At 47.1% G+C, this 16996-nt stretch overlaps 1 protein-coding gene across 12 annotated transcripts in view; it reads left to right on the plus strand.

Moving 5' to 3' along the window:
* si:ch211-278a6.1 (SRC kinase signaling inhibitor 1) overlaps nt 1–16622 on the plus strand; it is a 93953-nt gene extending 77331 nt beyond the window's left edge. For 7 of the 12 annotated variants that reach the window (XM_047571220.1, XM_047571215.1, XM_047571217.1 and 4 more), the window contains 9 exons: nt 184–331; nt 1086–1389; nt 1503–1764; nt 1846–1985; nt 2129–2281; nt 3226–4140; nt 5782–5916; nt 9211–9246; nt 10898–16622. In XM_047571220.1, the coding sequence (XP_047427176.1) occupies nt 184–331; nt 1086–1389; nt 1503–1764; nt 1846–1985; nt 2129–2281; nt 3226–4140; nt 5782–5916; nt 9211–9246; nt 10898–10900 (2096 nt within the window). In that variant the 3' untranslated portion in view covers nt 10901–16622. Of the gene's footprint in view, nt 1–183; nt 332–1085; nt 1390–1502; nt 1765–1845; nt 1986–2128; nt 2282–3225; nt 4141–5781; nt 5917–9210; nt 9247–10894 lie in introns of all 12 variants that reach the window. The other 5 variants (XM_047571224.1, XM_047571227.1, XM_047571219.1 and 2 more) reach the window with 4 other exon arrangements.
* Nucleotides 16623–16996: the final 374 nt, after the last annotated feature.

Genomic DNA, 16996 nt, shown 5'->3' on the forward strand with positions numbered 1-16996 from the left:
ACTCACCAAACACTCTTGGTCACCCACAGCCAGTCAGAAACATTTAATCAGTCTCAGATTGCCCATTTATAGTAGTTCAAAAAATTTTATATCTGATTACCACAAAAGTCTTTTAGCAGCTTTCAGCAGTGATTGAGAGAGTGTAGTTGACTTCCTGTTTCACTCCCGTGCTTTCTCCTGCAGATCAATTCCCAGGCCTGCAGAGTAAGATGCGGGTGGTGCTCCGGGTGGAGGTGGAGGCCGTCAAATTCCTTAAAGAAGAGCCGCACAGACTGGATGCCCTGTTAAAACGCTGCAAGACCATAACAGACACCCTCGCCACGATGCGCAAGTACGAACCGGCTCCGACATCTGTACCCGCGTCACAGTTTATTGGCCTGTTACACTTAGTTAGAAACCAGAAAAGTCCGATATATCGACAAAGAAGCTTTTGTCTATGTTTTGCCGCAGTCATAAATGTCAAATGTCCAACATTAGTAACTGTACTTAACTGGAGCATGATGTACCATTTCTACATCTGCCAAATATGTCTCCCCTCTTTGTGCATCAACAGATCATATGGATTTTCATAAAATGTGGTGGAAAGCATCAAGGAAAACTGTTTAGATATTTTTGTTGAGCCAGTTCAGGGACCGCTGAGGATCACTGAATGCCGAATAGTCAGAGAAATCATTTCAAAGCATACAAAATATTCCTGCATTCAAGCTGCAAGTATTCCGGTGGTGAAGTGGCACAACTGGAGGACTCTGCCATGAAAGCCCTTTTCAGTCACGCAAAGAATGACTTTTTCATTTCAAACTGAGTGTGGACTCGGACTAATTCGCCCTTCAGCACTCTGTCTCCTAATCAGCCCTGCATCCAGAAAGCATCTCACTTTCTCGTTTAATTAGTCTTTCTGATAAAAGAGCTGATCTTTTTTTTGTCTCCTCTTTTTTTGGGTAGTTTTACAAGCAGAAGTCAGTGCTTGCAGCCTTCAGTGTGTTTTTAAAGTATTTCCACTTGATGTCATGTATAATTAATATTTTAGTTCATGTAACATTTCAAACTGTTGATGAATGACTTCTTCCTCTTCCGTGTCTGGCCAGACAAGCCAATGAGGGGGTGTGGAAGAAACAGGAAGACTTCTCCAATCCTTCATCAAAGCACAACGAGGACTTGAGAAAGTTCCCGGACTTTGACATCCCCACGAGCCCCCCGCTCACCATCAACGACCTCGGCGGAAACAGCCTGTCCAACTGGAGCCCCCACGCTAGCCTCAGCCGTGGACACGGGAACCCGTCTGGCCCCCACAAGGACAATCATCCTCCCGTCCCCCACAAGGGCAAAGCCCTGGAGGAGCTGGAGCGGCGCGCTGCCGCCGACAAAGCTCTGTCCGTGGAGGTCCGACTGGTAGGTTTTTTTTCTCACACCTACTCTACATACTGTCTTACAAATCATATCATAATACAGTAAGGCGCCATTACATTTGTGGGTTTAGAAACATCCACCTCTTCACTTCACAGGCAGCAGAGCGGGACTGGGAGGAGAAGCGGGCCAGTCTAACCCAGTACAGCGCCCAGGACATCAATCGGCTGCTGGAGGAGACCCAGGCCGAGCTAATGAAGGCCATCCCAGACCTGGACTTTGCTGCCAAGCAGATCAAGCCCTCCTCCAACACACCGTCCGCCCACGCCCTGCAGAGCGGCACAGGGAACCCAGAGCACCGCGTCAGCAAACCCCAGCACAAGCTCTCTGGGAAAGAGGGAGGATCCAGGCGTGGTTCTGGTGCGATGGAGAGCTCTGTGTCGAGAGCTGAATACATGAAATACATGAATTCCTTCTAAAAATGTCTTTTTTTCCCCCCAGATGAGCTGACGGTACCTCGATATCGCACAGAGAAACCCTCCAAGTCTCCTCCACCTCCTCCACCCAGACGCAGTTTCCCTTCTTCTCCTGGAATAACTTCTCGCAGTGGAGAGCCATTAATTCCTGGGAAAAGCATAAAGGTAACACATTAAAAATTCATATACTTACTTGCGCAGTTTTTACACCGACGCTGCATTGTATTGAGAGTTCTCCAATTGCCACATTTTTCGTGAGCAGGCCGGCAAAAAGTTTTAGCTGAGAGCCGCGTTTTGTTTTATTCCAGAAATCCGAATCTGAGGAGAACGAGGGCCAGAAGCCTCACGTGAAGCTGAGAAGGGCCGTGTCCGAGAACCCTCGTCCCGCGTCCACACCGCCCACTCTGGCTTCTGGGGACAAGGAGGAAGGAGAGGAGGAGAAAATAGCTGCCGAGCTGGAGGTAAATGGGGCATTTGTTAATCGTCGTGTAGATCATATCCCAAATACTCCGATGTTCATGAATGGGAAAGCGACGGCCTTTTTATTAGTTGTGTTCATACGTCGGCGCTCTTCCACCGCTCGACGCGCATGCGAATATCCTCGCCATCATTACCACATGTTCAAGCAGCAGGTGCCATATGTCCCCTCGCCCCTAGCACGGGGAGAGCCCAAAGATCACATACTGCTCAGTCACTCACATCATCACTCAGGGCTCACAGATCACAGCCAGGCAGATGGACCCTGATAGCTGCTTGAGCTGTGTTTTGAGACGGCCTGCTGGAAATTTCACGGCTCAAAGAGACAACAGTAACTGATGTTGATTATTCTGCAGCTAATTGTGTGTTTCATCTTAATATTAACGTTTTTGTGAACTCAATTTTCCCCCCTCCCCAGCTGTTTGAGAGAGTCCCCCTCAGGCTCTCGCTCCCCCCTCCCCGCTCCCTTCATGTTAGCCCACACAGCAGGAAAAGCCTACCCCCCTCCGGACTGGACCTGTGGCCCTCTGAGGCCTCAGGGACTGAGGTAACGCTCCGGCTGACCCTGAGCAGTATGGATTGCTGCCCTGTTAAAGCCTCTGTCTCTGCTCTTCTTAACCCCGCAACCACACAGAGGAACCACCAGCCACTGTTCTTTTAACGCGGTTGTTGTATTTTGGGCACAAACCTTGTGCAGTTCATGTTGTGCTGTTTGTGTGTTGTGAGCAGTTACTATGCACAGGAAATACAGACTTTGTTCTTGCAACTGTTTCCAAACAAGTATATTGCATTACTTAGACATTACAGACAAGCTGGTAACATCACTTTCCTTCTTCCTTGGTTGTGCTTGTGTGTTATTTATACAGAGATGATCAGTCTCAAATGACCGTGTTTAAATCTAAACCTCAAGTACTTTCTTCATTTGTAGGGAAGGCACTTTTCTCCCGTCCCCCACATCGTGTTGACTGAGTGTTTGCCATCTTCATCCCCATCAGAGGATCCTGTCAGAGATTTAGCAAATAACCCTGTCAGCGAGAGTCCGTCGCGAGATTGGACCGGTCACCGCTCAGTCTACGAGTCTGTCGTTTCGAGCGAAAGACATTTGCAGGGATTTGAGAGCCCTCCTCAGAGGGATCAGTGTTGTTTGGATAAAGAAAGGGAACAGGAAGTGGCCCTGCTCTTGACAGAGCTGGAGATGAGGGTGGTGTCGCCTCACAAGGCCCGAGAACTGAGCAGGACGGGGGTTCTGCAGACTCTAACCATCTCACCAGAGATGGAAGAAGCCTCTAAGGTCCGGCTGAGTGAACGGCCTCTCCTAGTGCTCTTTGGGGAGAAAAAAACTGCCAGAGAGGCCTACAAACTCCTATATTCCCTCCTGGAGTCGTCCAAACCCGTTCCCAAACCCAGAGTAATGTCCTCCCACCACCCAGACCCTCACAGATCTCTGCTGAAGACGCTGAGAAGAGGGATAGAGACCGGGGATAGTATTCTGAAACTTCAGCCCACGGCAGAAATAAAGAGGACACCTCAGGTAAATGAGAGCTCAGTGAGCAGCACTCCTGAATGCAGTGAGTCAGACGGCTCCGTGGAGCAGCCGGTCTCAGCCAGCCGGTTGAGAAGGACAGAAGACGTCCGACACAGCACCTACAAGAGGCTGGACAGCTTGGAGGAGACCATTCGAGAGCTGGAGAACACCCTGATAGAGATCAGCGGTCACCCTGCTCCGGAATTCCTCTACACCCAAACAACCACTGCTGCACAGGGACCCGCCTGTGTGACATCAGAGGCCAAGAAGCCGCCGGTCCCACCCAAACCATCACGCACGAGCCCGGCATCAATCCAGGTTTAATTCTCACGTCTGCTGTGTAGCTTCCTGCTCTGCAGCAGCATGCTCTAAAAGCCTTTCTTCACTTCCTCTCTGTGGATGATTTTTTTGGACTTTCAAGCACTTTCGAGCTTCTGATGTCTGCTCCCTGAGTAAATCGGCCTCTAATTCTATTTGAAATTGAAAATGCATAGAGGGGACAGGCACCAGACTTCCTGCCTACTTGTCTTTCCTGCGATTAGTGTTGGACCTGCTGTCCTGCTGAGCCCAGAGTCAATAATTGTTTCTTTATTGAGTTGTCCCGGCATCTGTTTTTTTTTCTGTTTATAAATCTAGCTAATAGCACCATTGGTAACACTGGCAACAGAAAATAAGTGCGTGGATAATGCAGGCTTTTGAGGTTTTTTTCTCTCCTTTCTCTGAAAAGTTCTGAATTCTCACCTTTGCTTTGCCTCTAAATCAACTCTCTTTCCCCTCTAGAAATAGTTTTAGGCAGAATCGTGTTTATTAGCGAGTGTGCTATATTTAAACAAGCTCAAGGACATGTGTTGTGTAGTGTGACACAGAGAAGTAGAAGTACACACACTAAAAAATAGAGCCAGTATTCTACCACCAGTCAGATATCATTTCTAATATTCTCCTTATTTATTTGACCATATGATGAACCCTGTCATCAGATGTTGCCAGCAGCCTCCTCTCAGCTCACCTGCCGCTGACCGCAACACAACAAGAGATTAGCAATTATCAAAAGACCTTTCGTCGCACAGTTCCTGATGTGTCAGCTGCAACTTCACCGAGGCGTTCTTGACAGCTTGCATAGTATTCCCCGTTGCTCCCGAAGTAGCCTCCCACTCGGGGCAGAGCGGCAGCACTTGACAGTCACACTGTCATGGTGAGTTTTAGCCCTCTGATGTAGAGCCAGGGAGCGTTCCCGCGGGCAACGGCCACAGATTACAGCGTCTTCACACATTATTTCATCACTCCCGACTCCGACCGCGTTCATCTTTTCAACACGACCCAGCTTCCTTAGACTAATGTTTGCCGGTGAACTCTCAAGCCCCGGCACCGTTCTGGTTTTAATTAACCCGCTTGACAATAGGAGTGAGATGCGGTTAAACGGGAGGTGGTAAGCAGTTTTTTTTTTTTCTTTCTTTTTTCTGTCTGTCTGGCTATTTGACATCGCAACAGTTCATGTGATATTAGGTTTCTTGTCAGCTGCTGTGCAGAAGAGGCCCAGCTGGAGGGAAATTTGACTGGACGCGTGTTAGTTTTTGTGCGTATTAGACACAGAAAGACAGTCGATGGATGGAGGAACTCAGTGGGAAAGATCATTAAGCACACTGTGTAGTGGGTCCTGCCGTGAGGCTGGGCCACGCAACGTCAGTTTTGATGCCGGGTTTCTTTATTCTCCTCTTTGTCTTTTTCTACTGATGGATGGTGAAACTCTGTGAAGTGGGTAGTCCAGATCTTAAAAAGCTCATTGGTCTCAGGAGACAGGCTTGCTTGCTCGAGTCAAACTTTACCGAGCCGACGCGCGTCTGGCACGTAAATCGAGGGCACCTTAGAGGAGGAATGCAATTTGCAGCCACGTGCAGAGGTGTCAGAGGTATGAAACGCGAATGAACTCTTTTCTCTTGTGCTCCTTTATTCTACTCGTAGGGAGGGAATCATTCCAGCGTTGGGAAGGTTCTCCACTCGTCAGCGACCTCCAAGTTGAAGCACCTGCAGCAGAACAGCACAGACAAGACTAAAAGTGGCAAAAGAGAGGACTTCCTGAAGATGGGCCAGCAGCAGGTATCCACTTTGTACTCTGCACAGGTCTGAACCATGCTTGATCTGGCAGTTATTAGTTATTTTCTCACTGGTGACCAGAACGAATGAAGAAGGCTTATACAGTACTGAGTTTAAAAAAAAAAAAAATGAAGTTGGTGATTATTGACTAGAGATCGACCGATATGGATTTCTTTAGGACCAATATGTTTTTTTTTTACATCAGCATGGGTGATACGTGCTGCCGATATTTGGGCACAATGGTAACCCCGCAGACTCCAGTCTAAGCCGCCTCACCTTGAGAGAGGCAAATCTCTCAATTACCTTTTCTTGCTCGACTCTCTCAATCACCTGCTTCTCAATGGACATCTCAGCTGAGTGCTGGAGTCTGCTTTGGCCTGTGGCCCTTCTCAACCAAGTCAGTTTCTGATTACAGGCAGCATTAGTCTTGAACCTTGGCTTTAACCTCAAGACATATTACTACCAAAAGCTTAACAACAGCACAACAACTCCGATCCAAACTGTGAACAGTGGTTGATTGACAACCTGCACTATTAAGATGCCAGAGAGAGGAAAAGAAAAGTCAGCTAGAAAACTCCTACTTAACAACAACGGCAACAACAACAGTGAAAGTTGCAAAAAAAAAATAAGAAAAAGAAGGGCTGCTCGACGCCTGTGAGTACGAGCAGCTTCCAGCTTCCAGCTGCAGCACTCTGCTAGCGGGGGAGGTGCATGTATGGGCTGTCCAGGCCCTCAGACAGGGCTGCCTGTGCATGCGCCTGTCTGTAAATCAAAAAAATATGTATCAGCGAACCCGCCCCCATATCAACCGATACCAATGTAAAAAACGGGAATATGGGAATATCGGTCGATCTCTATTATGACACTGCATCTTTAAATCATTTACTACTTTTGAGACCGGGTCATAGCGAGGCAATGATCCTTAAGTGATAGAGTTATGTGGATGTGTTATTTTTTCCACATGTACAAGAAGATCTCATGATCTTGTTAAAATACAAACAACATTTTTTTCGAACGTTAAGCCCACACAACTTGAACAAGCCATCAGGGTGTAATAGCTTTTAAAGCGGGGAGAATGTGCGGCTCCATTCATGCGACTCTCTTCCTCCCACACACCAGATCAAGCATAAATATGTCTCTACTGTCACTCTTCACAGCCACTTGGTCCTCTCCTCGCACGCTCCCCCTCCTCATCTTACACTCCAATAATGTTGCAGATTCGGCCTCGGTTTATTTACTTTGAAAAGGCGGCGGCGATGGAATTTAAAGCCAGTTTGTCTAATGATCAGAAATTGTTTGATGGCAAAGTCGCACTTTTTGGCAGCCTCATTATCAGGGGATTGACTGCGCGGATCAAAGGATCTTCTGAAGGCTCAGTTCCACGGAGATACGTGTCAGACAGGTGAACGTGATTGAGGAGCAACACCGCAATTACCTCAGCTGCGTCTTTAATTACGGGATCTAAAACCAGCCCGCGCATTTGTTACGTCCCTCGCAATCGCCTCTTTCTTGGTTTTAATCGGCTGGCGTTTTAAGGTTTAAAGTGAGGTAAAGGACCGGACACGTGAGGATGCTAGGTGACCTCGGGAGGCAGGGAAATTGAACCGCTGAAGCGTGTCAGTTGAGTGAAGACATGAGAAGATTTTCGCGCCGCGCGCAGGGGTGCTTAATGTCAGCGTAATTTGAAAAATAACCGAAGCAGTGGAGTGCATCTAAACCTCCGTAACCCGCAGAATGTGACAGAGCAGTCAGACACAAATTCGGTCTGGGAGATTGCAGAGAGACGAGCGTGCTGGGCAGAAAGAGAGGGGGAGATTCGAGAGATGGGAAAGTAATGAAGCTTCGGTCGCATCAGACTGAGAGAAGATTGGTAGGAATCTCTGCAGCGCCGTGTAATAATCGCCCCCTTGAGTCACTGGCAATCAGGGATTATTCAATATGAAGAGGGCAGTTCTGGATCCGCCATTAAGTCTTTCACGTTTCCTCTTCCCCACGTCTCCCTTTTCCCTTTTCCCTCACTCTGCGACCCTGCAATTTACGCGCGCTGCCCCCTTTCTTCGTTCCGCTCTCCCTTTTGTCGGCCTCGCTCGTTCCCTGAGATTCGGAGGCTGAGTGGATGCCTGCGCTCCTTCTAATGAAAGCAAAATTAATCCCATTATTACTGAACGGCGCTGGCACGCGACACAGCTTCTTTGTCCGCGAACCGCTCAAAACACTCTCGGTGAAAATGCGCCGCACGCGCGAATGCCACAGTGGACGCCCGAAGGCTAATTGGCAGCGTGGGAAGTTGTTGCTGAGCTGTTTAAAGGTGACAGCCTCGCACAACCGCAAGGTGGATAACAAAGGCAAACAAGGAGCTCGTCGATCTAGACGGGGATAGTGAGGTGTGGGCTGAGGCAGACTTCACGGTGAGAAGTCGAGAGGTTGCGATAAACAAGCTGCCCCGACCAGCTATAGAAATGTAGTTATTACAACAACAGTATGTGTGTTTATCTACAAGTTGACGTACTGCGAATGACTTTGTTTTAAATCAGCAGTTGTTGAGGTTGCCTGACATCTCAAGAATGACATTATCGCCTGAAATGTGCAAAGGTCATGAAAAAGCGAGAACACGAAATAAAATATAAAAAGACACGAGGAAACAATAGAGTCGCTGTGAAAAACGCTCTTAAGTAGTCACTTTCAAACTCATTTTCCCTACAATGAAATAAATAACATATCAGAATCGCTGTTCCGTGTATATATGTGACGTTTCATTCCAAAGTTTTGACATCCTGTTATTAAAAAGTTAGACACTCCAGCGTTTTCTCCGCCATCTGAGGCGTTTGAGGACCGGGAAAACACTATCGTGACGGTTTCGACGTACGGACGGACGAAGCGAGATCTGTCTACGAAATCGTTTTTAGTTCAGTACAATGAAACAGCTGAGCACGGACTCGGCACGAGAAAACGCGCTGATTATCTGCAGCTCATCTCATCAAATTATCGAGGCGGCCGGCTCATTTGCATACGGACGTTAAGAGCTAATTAAGAACTTTTGACGACTCCCACTTCACTTTTTAACCCCTCGCTGACTCCGGGCTTGATGAGGAGAAATTCTAATCACAGCTGCTAGAAAAAAAAAAATCAAATGTGAGGCCTTCTGACATGCGGTACAAGTCAACACATTTACTCTACCTTATGATTGAGTTGCAACCCAAAAATGTTCCCTGTTTGAGCCAAGCCACCCACATGTCTCCCCCTGCCCTAAACCTGCTGATGTGTCCTTCTGACTGATGTTGTTGTTCTGACAATCAGACGTGGGTGACCTCTCCACTCGTCCCACAACTCAAGGTAAACGTGTCTTTTCTCTTAAACCCTTTCGTGGCCAAAGCCCCCTAAGTGTGACCCCAAACGTTTACCCCTTTTGTGTTTTAATTTGTTGTGTAGTGCCTCCTCCAGCCAAATGATAGTGACATTTCTGGGGCATATCGAATGGGCGACGCGCCCGAGGAATGAGCACAGAGTCTCCCACTGCTCTGCTGTCACCTGACCAAGTCCATTCCATGTGCATAGATCTAGATTTCTCAAAATATACGTGTGTTAACCGTCGGTAGCTTTATTCGAGCAGCGTTTTCCTTGAGAGGCGGCTGGTGTTCATTAACGCGCTGTGAAAGGCAGCTGAAAGTACCATTTTACATTTTTAAGATATCAGTGTGTAGCAGCTGCAATCAGCTGAAATGAGCTCCGGCACCACTTTGTGTTGTTTAGCAGGTATGCATGTGTTTCCAGTTGTTGTTATCTAGACAAAATATGATATCTAATTGTGGCAGTCAGGCTATCCGGTGAGATTTTAAGTGCCTCGCTTTGCAGCCCTTTGCCACATCCTCAGAAAGGAAAAAAAAAAAAAAGTAGCACTTTCTCTGTTAGGTTCACCTCTGACGTTATCTGCGTGTGTTAATTGCGGGTGTTAAAAGGAACAAAGCCTCTCTGATGGTGCCTCTGAGCCCGAGCTGTCTGCTCTCCGAAGCTTCACTCGGAGGCATTAGAACATCCCAACCATGAGGATGCCTCGAATCAATGTGCTGGATGAGAACAGACAGTTCAAAGCCACGATTTCTCCCCGTTTGCTTTGGCACAGATCAAGGAGAGCATGACAATGTGAATCACTTTCACGCCGCGAAACCCTGTTTCCATTTCCCGTTTACCTTTCTATCGCTTCTGGTGGTGACCACGGGTTAGTTGGAGGTGCTGGTCATCCGGAGGTGGCGGTGAAGGGGCCCGTCCTTGTGGAGGAGAGTGTTTGGAGGAACGGGCCTGCTCCGTGGGACCGGCTGGCAGCGCGGGCTCTGCAAATGCGTCGGAGCCTCTCAGCAGTGCAGTCTAGACCAGCGCACCTGCTCTCTTTTCATGCATAACTAATCCCCGTAATCCCAAAACAAACACCTTGTAAAAATTAAAGAGCCGCGGCGAATACTTTTCTCTGGCTGCCACTTACAAAAAGCCTAATACGCGCAGCAGCTCCGTCTATCTGAAGCCTTCACCTGAGCTAAAGACTCCAAATGTTAAGGTGTCAATGTTTTTTCATGCGTTTGAAACATTGCCACCTACTGACGTGTTCCTGCATTACATGAATATTTAGCACTTTTAATGACTGAGCGTCACTAAAAGTGTCAAAATAAAGGTGACAAACAGTTCAATCTGCAGTCGACCTCTTTCACTGCTCCGCCTCATCAGTGGTATCGGTGGTTTAGTCATCATGTGTAGATGACAGCCTGTGCTGCGGCTTGCATTGCACATGCTGCCGTCGACCAGAATAACAATGTGCTATGTTTGTCTCCTGTTCTGTCTTCACCCCCCACCCCTCCCTCCCCATCTCCGCTACACGTTTCTTCTGACACCTTCCTGCGGCGCGACCTCACCCACCCCGTCACCCTGCGTGAACCCCGCGCTGCCCCGCACCTCCCCGGCCTGCCCGTCTCCTGTCCGTCCAACCCTGCAGCAGTGAGGGACCCGTCCCCCGTCCAGCCTCCTCGGCTCCCTTCTCCTCTCCTGTTCACCCGACTGCAGAGACGCACGCATCCTCTCCACCGTCCGCTCCCTTTATTTTGTCAGCCACTTTCACGGCTCCAGCGTTCATTCCGAGATCTGTTCTGAAGCCCTCTCTGTGCGCATTTGTGAATGAGTGTGTGTGTGTGTGTGTGCAAGCATGCCTGCACTGGCATGTTTGACTGTGATGGTTAGAGAAGGTGCTGCAGGGGGGACAGTGCCCAGCCTCAACCTGTTTTAAGACTTTTCATTTTTTATGATTTCCCCCCCGATCCTTGAAAAACCTCATCTCTCTGCGTTCCGCCTCTGCCCCCCTTTCCTGTCTTCTGTGTCCCTGCTCTACAAGGCCCCGGGGACCAGCAGCACCGGTGGCAGCATTGAGCCATACCTCTCCGGTATCAGATCGGGCATTTTTTCCGGCCGACTGGCCTCTCCTCCCGCGGCAGCGTTCGCCCCCGGCCTGAGGAAATGCGCCCACCAGGGGGCGACGCCGTCCCCGGCGGCCTCCTCGAGCCAAGCCAGAGCCCTCCTGGCGAGCCTGTCGGCCTCGGGCCTGAGCGCCGAGGCCCTGCTCCTCTCCTCCGCCCTCCGTCACCACCGCCTTCTGCGCGAGCAGCGAGCCTCCTCCCTGTCCCTGCCCAGCAGCCAGTCCTCCTCCCCCACCCCCAATTCCACTCCTCCCTCGTCCTCCTCTTCGCCCACCACCCCTACTCCATCCCTGTCCCCCTCCTCCCCCACCCCCTACGGCTTCTCCTCCGGGGTCCTCGGGCCCAGCGATCGCAGTCTCGACAGCTCCAACCTCAACAGCTGCAGGGATAGTGGCGGCGAGCCGTGTGAATAAGGACCTAACCCCTGGCGAATCCCGCAATGAAAAGGAGGAGAATGAGCACATGGGAGGATGAAATTCAAGCACCATCACATCATGAACTATAAAGAGAAAACAAGTACAAAAATGTAGTGGAAAAAATCCATTTCTTCTTCTTTTTTTTTTTTTTTGGTTTGTTTTTTCCAGGACTTTTTCTTTTTCTCGGCTATATTGGCTTCACTGCAGCCCGTATCAGCCACAGAGTCACAGCCTCCTGTACTCGGACCTGTTTCCTCCTCCGGTCCCGTTCACAGATCCTCTGCAGTTTTTCCCACGCAGTCATACTGCCAGCCTCCCACAGAGAGAGAGCTCTCAGCCGGGGCCTCCCCCCGGCCGCCCCCCTCCCCCTCCAGCCGCGGTGCCGCGAGGCTGACGCGTCCTGGACGCATTTACCGACAGCACCACCCTCCTGTGTGCCCTCACTCGATGGCTCGTTAGTGGCGTAGTTTAAATATCTAGACTGTGACTCTGACCATAGAAAGTAGAGCTGCAATAATCACCCGGTGAGTCCAGTAGTCGTGTGTGTTCAGGATAACGTTTCTCTCACTCAACCTGCGTCGCCTGGCAGAAAGTGAGTCCTCTCAGATGTTAAAAAAAGAAAAAAAAGAAAAAAGAATCAAACGTAGGCCAAGGTGATGATTGTGGTTTCAAACTGTTTTTTTTTTTTTGGGTTGTTGTTGTTTTCTCAAAGGGCATTTGTGGCTTTTTCTTGCGTCACATGTGTTTTAAACTCTGAACTGGTGCTATATTTTCCCCTTTGTTTGTACACACTGTGTAAAGAGTTTACATGATTGTCCTCACTACCCTGTACATTCCACCGTCTCCTTTAATTTCACGTCGCATTTCAATATTTATATGCACCTTTACAGAACGAAATCCTCGCATCAGTAATTACAGCCGATTTGAAAGCGAATGGCGAAGGTTCGGTCGCGACGGGGAGCGGCCGCGTTTTTCTGCTCAGCGGCACAGTTAAACAAACAGGAGGGGAAAAATGCAATTGTATACAAGTGTTGAATTTCTGTATGTGTGTACTAACTAGTTAATTATGACAATCAGGATGTTTCCGCAGTAGCGTCTCACAGGTGGCTCCGGCATTTTCAGCGCCTGGCATCAGAAACCCATCCCAAAGACTCAAGCACACGCGAGTGGTGAATAACACACACATTCTGTCACACATGCACTTGTAAAGCCAAGCTGTACAGCAACTAGTCTTTTTTTTGTGTGTGTGTGTGTGTGTGTGTGATGGTTCCTTTTGAGTCATATCTGATTCACTCTGGTAACACACGCCATATTGACCGGAACACGATTTCACCCTTTAAAGGAATCTAAAAATACGGACTCCGCCGGAGACGCTTGTGTTTCACCAGGTTTTTTTGCAAGTTGCAGGACTGAAAAAAAAAAGAAAAACAAAAAAAAAAAACCCGTTCTTTGAAAAAGAACAAGAGTTCGAGCGCTTGTGTTTGAAAGATGAAGAATGTTAAGCTGCACATCTTTAAACTTCAGAGGAGGATACAGAAATATGAACGAAGCACAGTTTCCTCACGAAAACACAAAGCCCTTCCTTCTAACTTTGAATCTGGTTCACTACGACAAGCACAAAGCTGCATCGATTCCGAAAAGCGACAAAAACATTCCCCGAACCTTTAACACACTGCGCGTTAGATTGTGGCTCTGGTATTATTACTTGCATGCTGAAAGACTAATGAACCAAGGCCTTTGCTGTTTCTCAGTGACACTAGTTGAAGTGATGATTATTTAAAGCACATATATAAGTGGAAAACCCTGCACAAGGAACCAATTTGAAGCTGCCGGATTTGTCGCGTTCGCCTCAAGATCGTCCGCTGGGGCCGAAACGAGGTTGGATGGACAGTTACAGAGACCTGATTTTTTTTTTTTTTTTTTTTTTTCTCAGTCTTTCTCCAGAATAACTGTGGGAAATTGATTCTTTGTGGCACCGAGATTAAAACATGTGCGAATGGGCTCTTGTCAAAGAGCAGGCAGCTCGAGGAGAGGGGATTAGTTTGGGGGACATGTGTTTGAAGGCTGTTTTATTAAGGCCGGCTCTGACCGGCCCTGCCTCCATCTAGAGTGCTGCTGATATGAAAGACACACGGAGATGAGAGGAAGGCTTTGACAGACAGTCTCCTTTCCCTGCCTTTTTCACTTCGCTTTGTCTTTGGCTTGAGGCCTCTCTGAAATAAAAAAAATAAAAAGGTTATCCTAGGACCGCGTTTGATGGGCCTCCATCACAGATGGCGTGTGTGCGACGTGTAATTGAGCAGTGAATTTTACCGAGGCACTTCTCTTTCGACTTTAACGCGCTCCTGCGGGTTTCGCCTGCGTGGACCTGTAAACGCGTTTTTCCCCCCGTGCCTCTAAGACTTCGCTCTCGCCCGAAACCCCTTAATAATCTCGTTTTACAGTATTAAATCTTCAGCAACAACACGATATTTACCCAAAGAAGAAGCCGCGAGAGCTGGTCCGTTAACCTTTTTTTCACAGTGGAGAGAAGACGGGCGCCCCGAAGCGGCGAGTGTGTCAGGTTGCAGAGGTGGCCTTCGACTGAACGCCCCCCCCATCCCCACCCAACCATCCCCAGCTCTGACGCCGCGCAAAACTGCAAAGCTCACAGTGCGGCGAATTAGGCCTCACCCCGGGAGCTCTGCGGCTCTGCCGGGCAGGTTCGAGCCCCGGGTTTCGTATTGAGTGAAGTCAAATGAAAGAAATTCACTTACTCATGCTGCTCCACACTCAAATCCATAACTCTCCAAGTTAAATTTGCTGCATTTGCGTCTGGCGAGCGTTGAGGGGAGGAAGCGTGCACGCTCGGCTGCTTCCTCCAAGTAAAATCTGAGATGAAACCCTCCCAGAATTGCGTGACAGTGCTCTCTGGACTTATTTTTTTTATTATTATTTTATTTTTTTTTTCCCCTCTCAAGACAAGTGTTAGTGGGCTGTGATTTCAACATGGCTGGAGGCTTAGAGGGCATGTCGAACACACTCACAGTGGATGCCTCGGGCAATCAGAAAAACTCATGCAAACTTGAAATTAAACATAGGAGAAATATACATATATAAATATATCTAAGTCAGATGTTCGTGTATGATATTATAATTGTGAAGAAAAGTGTGATATATATATAGACCTAGATTCAATTATATACTGTACAATGTCATCATCTCTTCAGTTTTATATATTAGTGACCATTTTGTACAGACTTTTCTTTTTTAATTCATTGAGAGAGATATTACATTTCACACTGAGATTATTTATTCATATGCAGAACATTTTTATATTTGTTTAAAAGGACCTGTATAGATAACGGTTAGCCTATGTAATATACACTGAAGTTCATTTTTAAATTCTAGGATTTTCTCTGTTCAATTTTTGAGTGATGTTTGATTTGTGCAAGCTTGTCCCTGAAAATGCTCGTCCAGCCCTTCTGCACCTTTGCCTCCTTAAATATGAAGGGTCACTTTAAGGTTTAAGAGGCTGGACCAGTGCCTGTGTGTTAGGCCTTATTTTCCTACTGTTTTTTTTTTCTTTCTTTTTTTTTTTCGGGAGGTTGTTTGTTTCTGTACCTGTGGTCTGTTCTTTTTTTTTTTGTTGTTGTTGTTTTCGTTTCCATCCCTTTCTCTTGTCGTGATTCCGGTGGTATTAGTGATGTTGGAGATGTTGGTCGGAAACACAGATATTGTGGTAACTACTGTGAAAGGTCAGTTCATGGGCCCAAAGCCTTTACATGAGGTCTCGCTGCTTTGACAAAAGTAAGTTACTTGGCTTTAATTTGTCTCTGTGTCATGTTTGCATGTGAACAAGTGCGGAAGGACTCTGAGGTGACAGGTGGAAGTACATTTAGTTGCTTGTTCTGCTCCGGTCGTTGCGTGGCTTTAAGTAGCAGTTAAGTTAAAAGTTGCAAAACCACCAAGAAGGATTATTAAAGGAATTATGTGAGGTTTTAAAAGTTTTCTTTTTTGCCATTGTATCTTTTTTTTATATTATATATATATATATATAATGAGCCTACATTCTATAGTATGTATATGAGGATTTTTACATGAATGTGTGGATGTTCAAAAATCTTGGCATCAAAAGTAGAAAAGCAAAATTGACTTAATTGTAAATAGGCCGAGTCATTCCTAGCGAGTCCAACAAATTGTTATGTCCAAAAGAAGATGTTTCATTAACAAACTATGACGATGGGTACAAAGGTATATACAAAACAATGCATGTATAGTCTCAAGCAATCGCACGGTGCAGTTGATTTAAAAAATAATAATAATGAATAAAAATAAAAGTTGTCTACTTGTTTTCTCAAAAAATAAAAAATAAAGCGAGAAAGAAAGAGAGGAGTGGTTCTACGTTTTAAGAGGTTTGCAACATGACGAATGACGATGAAGACATTATTTTGGTATCTGTGACGCAGGCATGTTCAGTCTTAACTGTGACGTTGTGTGACGATAGTGGCGGAGAGCGGTGAACGCCTAGGATGCAGAATGCTTGAACGCACCCCAACCAGAGAAGCCACCAGCGATGGTGTTACTCTTTCCACAGAGTGATTCTCCCATTTGTAGAGTAGTGTGATATAAGAACAAAAATAATACAGAAAATAGATCTATAATATAATGATATATAAATCTAAAAGCCTACTGATACTGGAGATACTAATTTATCAGTGTGGATGCCATGATATCCTGTGAGAAATGTGTGTGTTTTTCCCGTGAGAAGACAGCAGGCAGTTGCACCTGCCTCCTTTTGTACATACTTTGCTGTGATTGTGTGTCCAATAAAGTGCAGCTCTCTTGTACAGTCTGATCGTGCTTTGTGTTTGACTCTGCTTTTGCCTCGTCAGGCCAAACCTCTTTTTATCTAAAGCATCAGTCTTCAACAGGGAGTCCGCGACCCCTAGGGGGTCCACAGAGGTACTGCAGGGGGTGTGGGGTCGCAAAATCTTTGGTTGATTAGACATTTTTTATATATATTTTTTTAATTACATTTCTTTAACTACATATTTACATGAATCCAACGGTCTCAACAGCGCACTGTTTCACACAGAGCACCACACTAGGAGACCTGTCAATCTAAGCCTCATGTACACAGAAGGCCCCGCCCCTCTCACTGCTAATAATAAAAAATAATAATAACGATGTATATTTATTAATAGCACTAGGCTGAGTTTAATATAGAAC

This window comes from Mugil cephalus, chromosome 20 (genome assembly GCF_022458985.1).
Source record: "Mugil cephalus isolate CIBA_MC_2020 chromosome 20, CIBA_Mcephalus_1.1, whole genome shotgun sequence".
Lineage (NCBI taxonomy): Eukaryota > Metazoa > Chordata > Actinopteri > Mugiliformes > Mugilidae > Mugil > Mugil cephalus.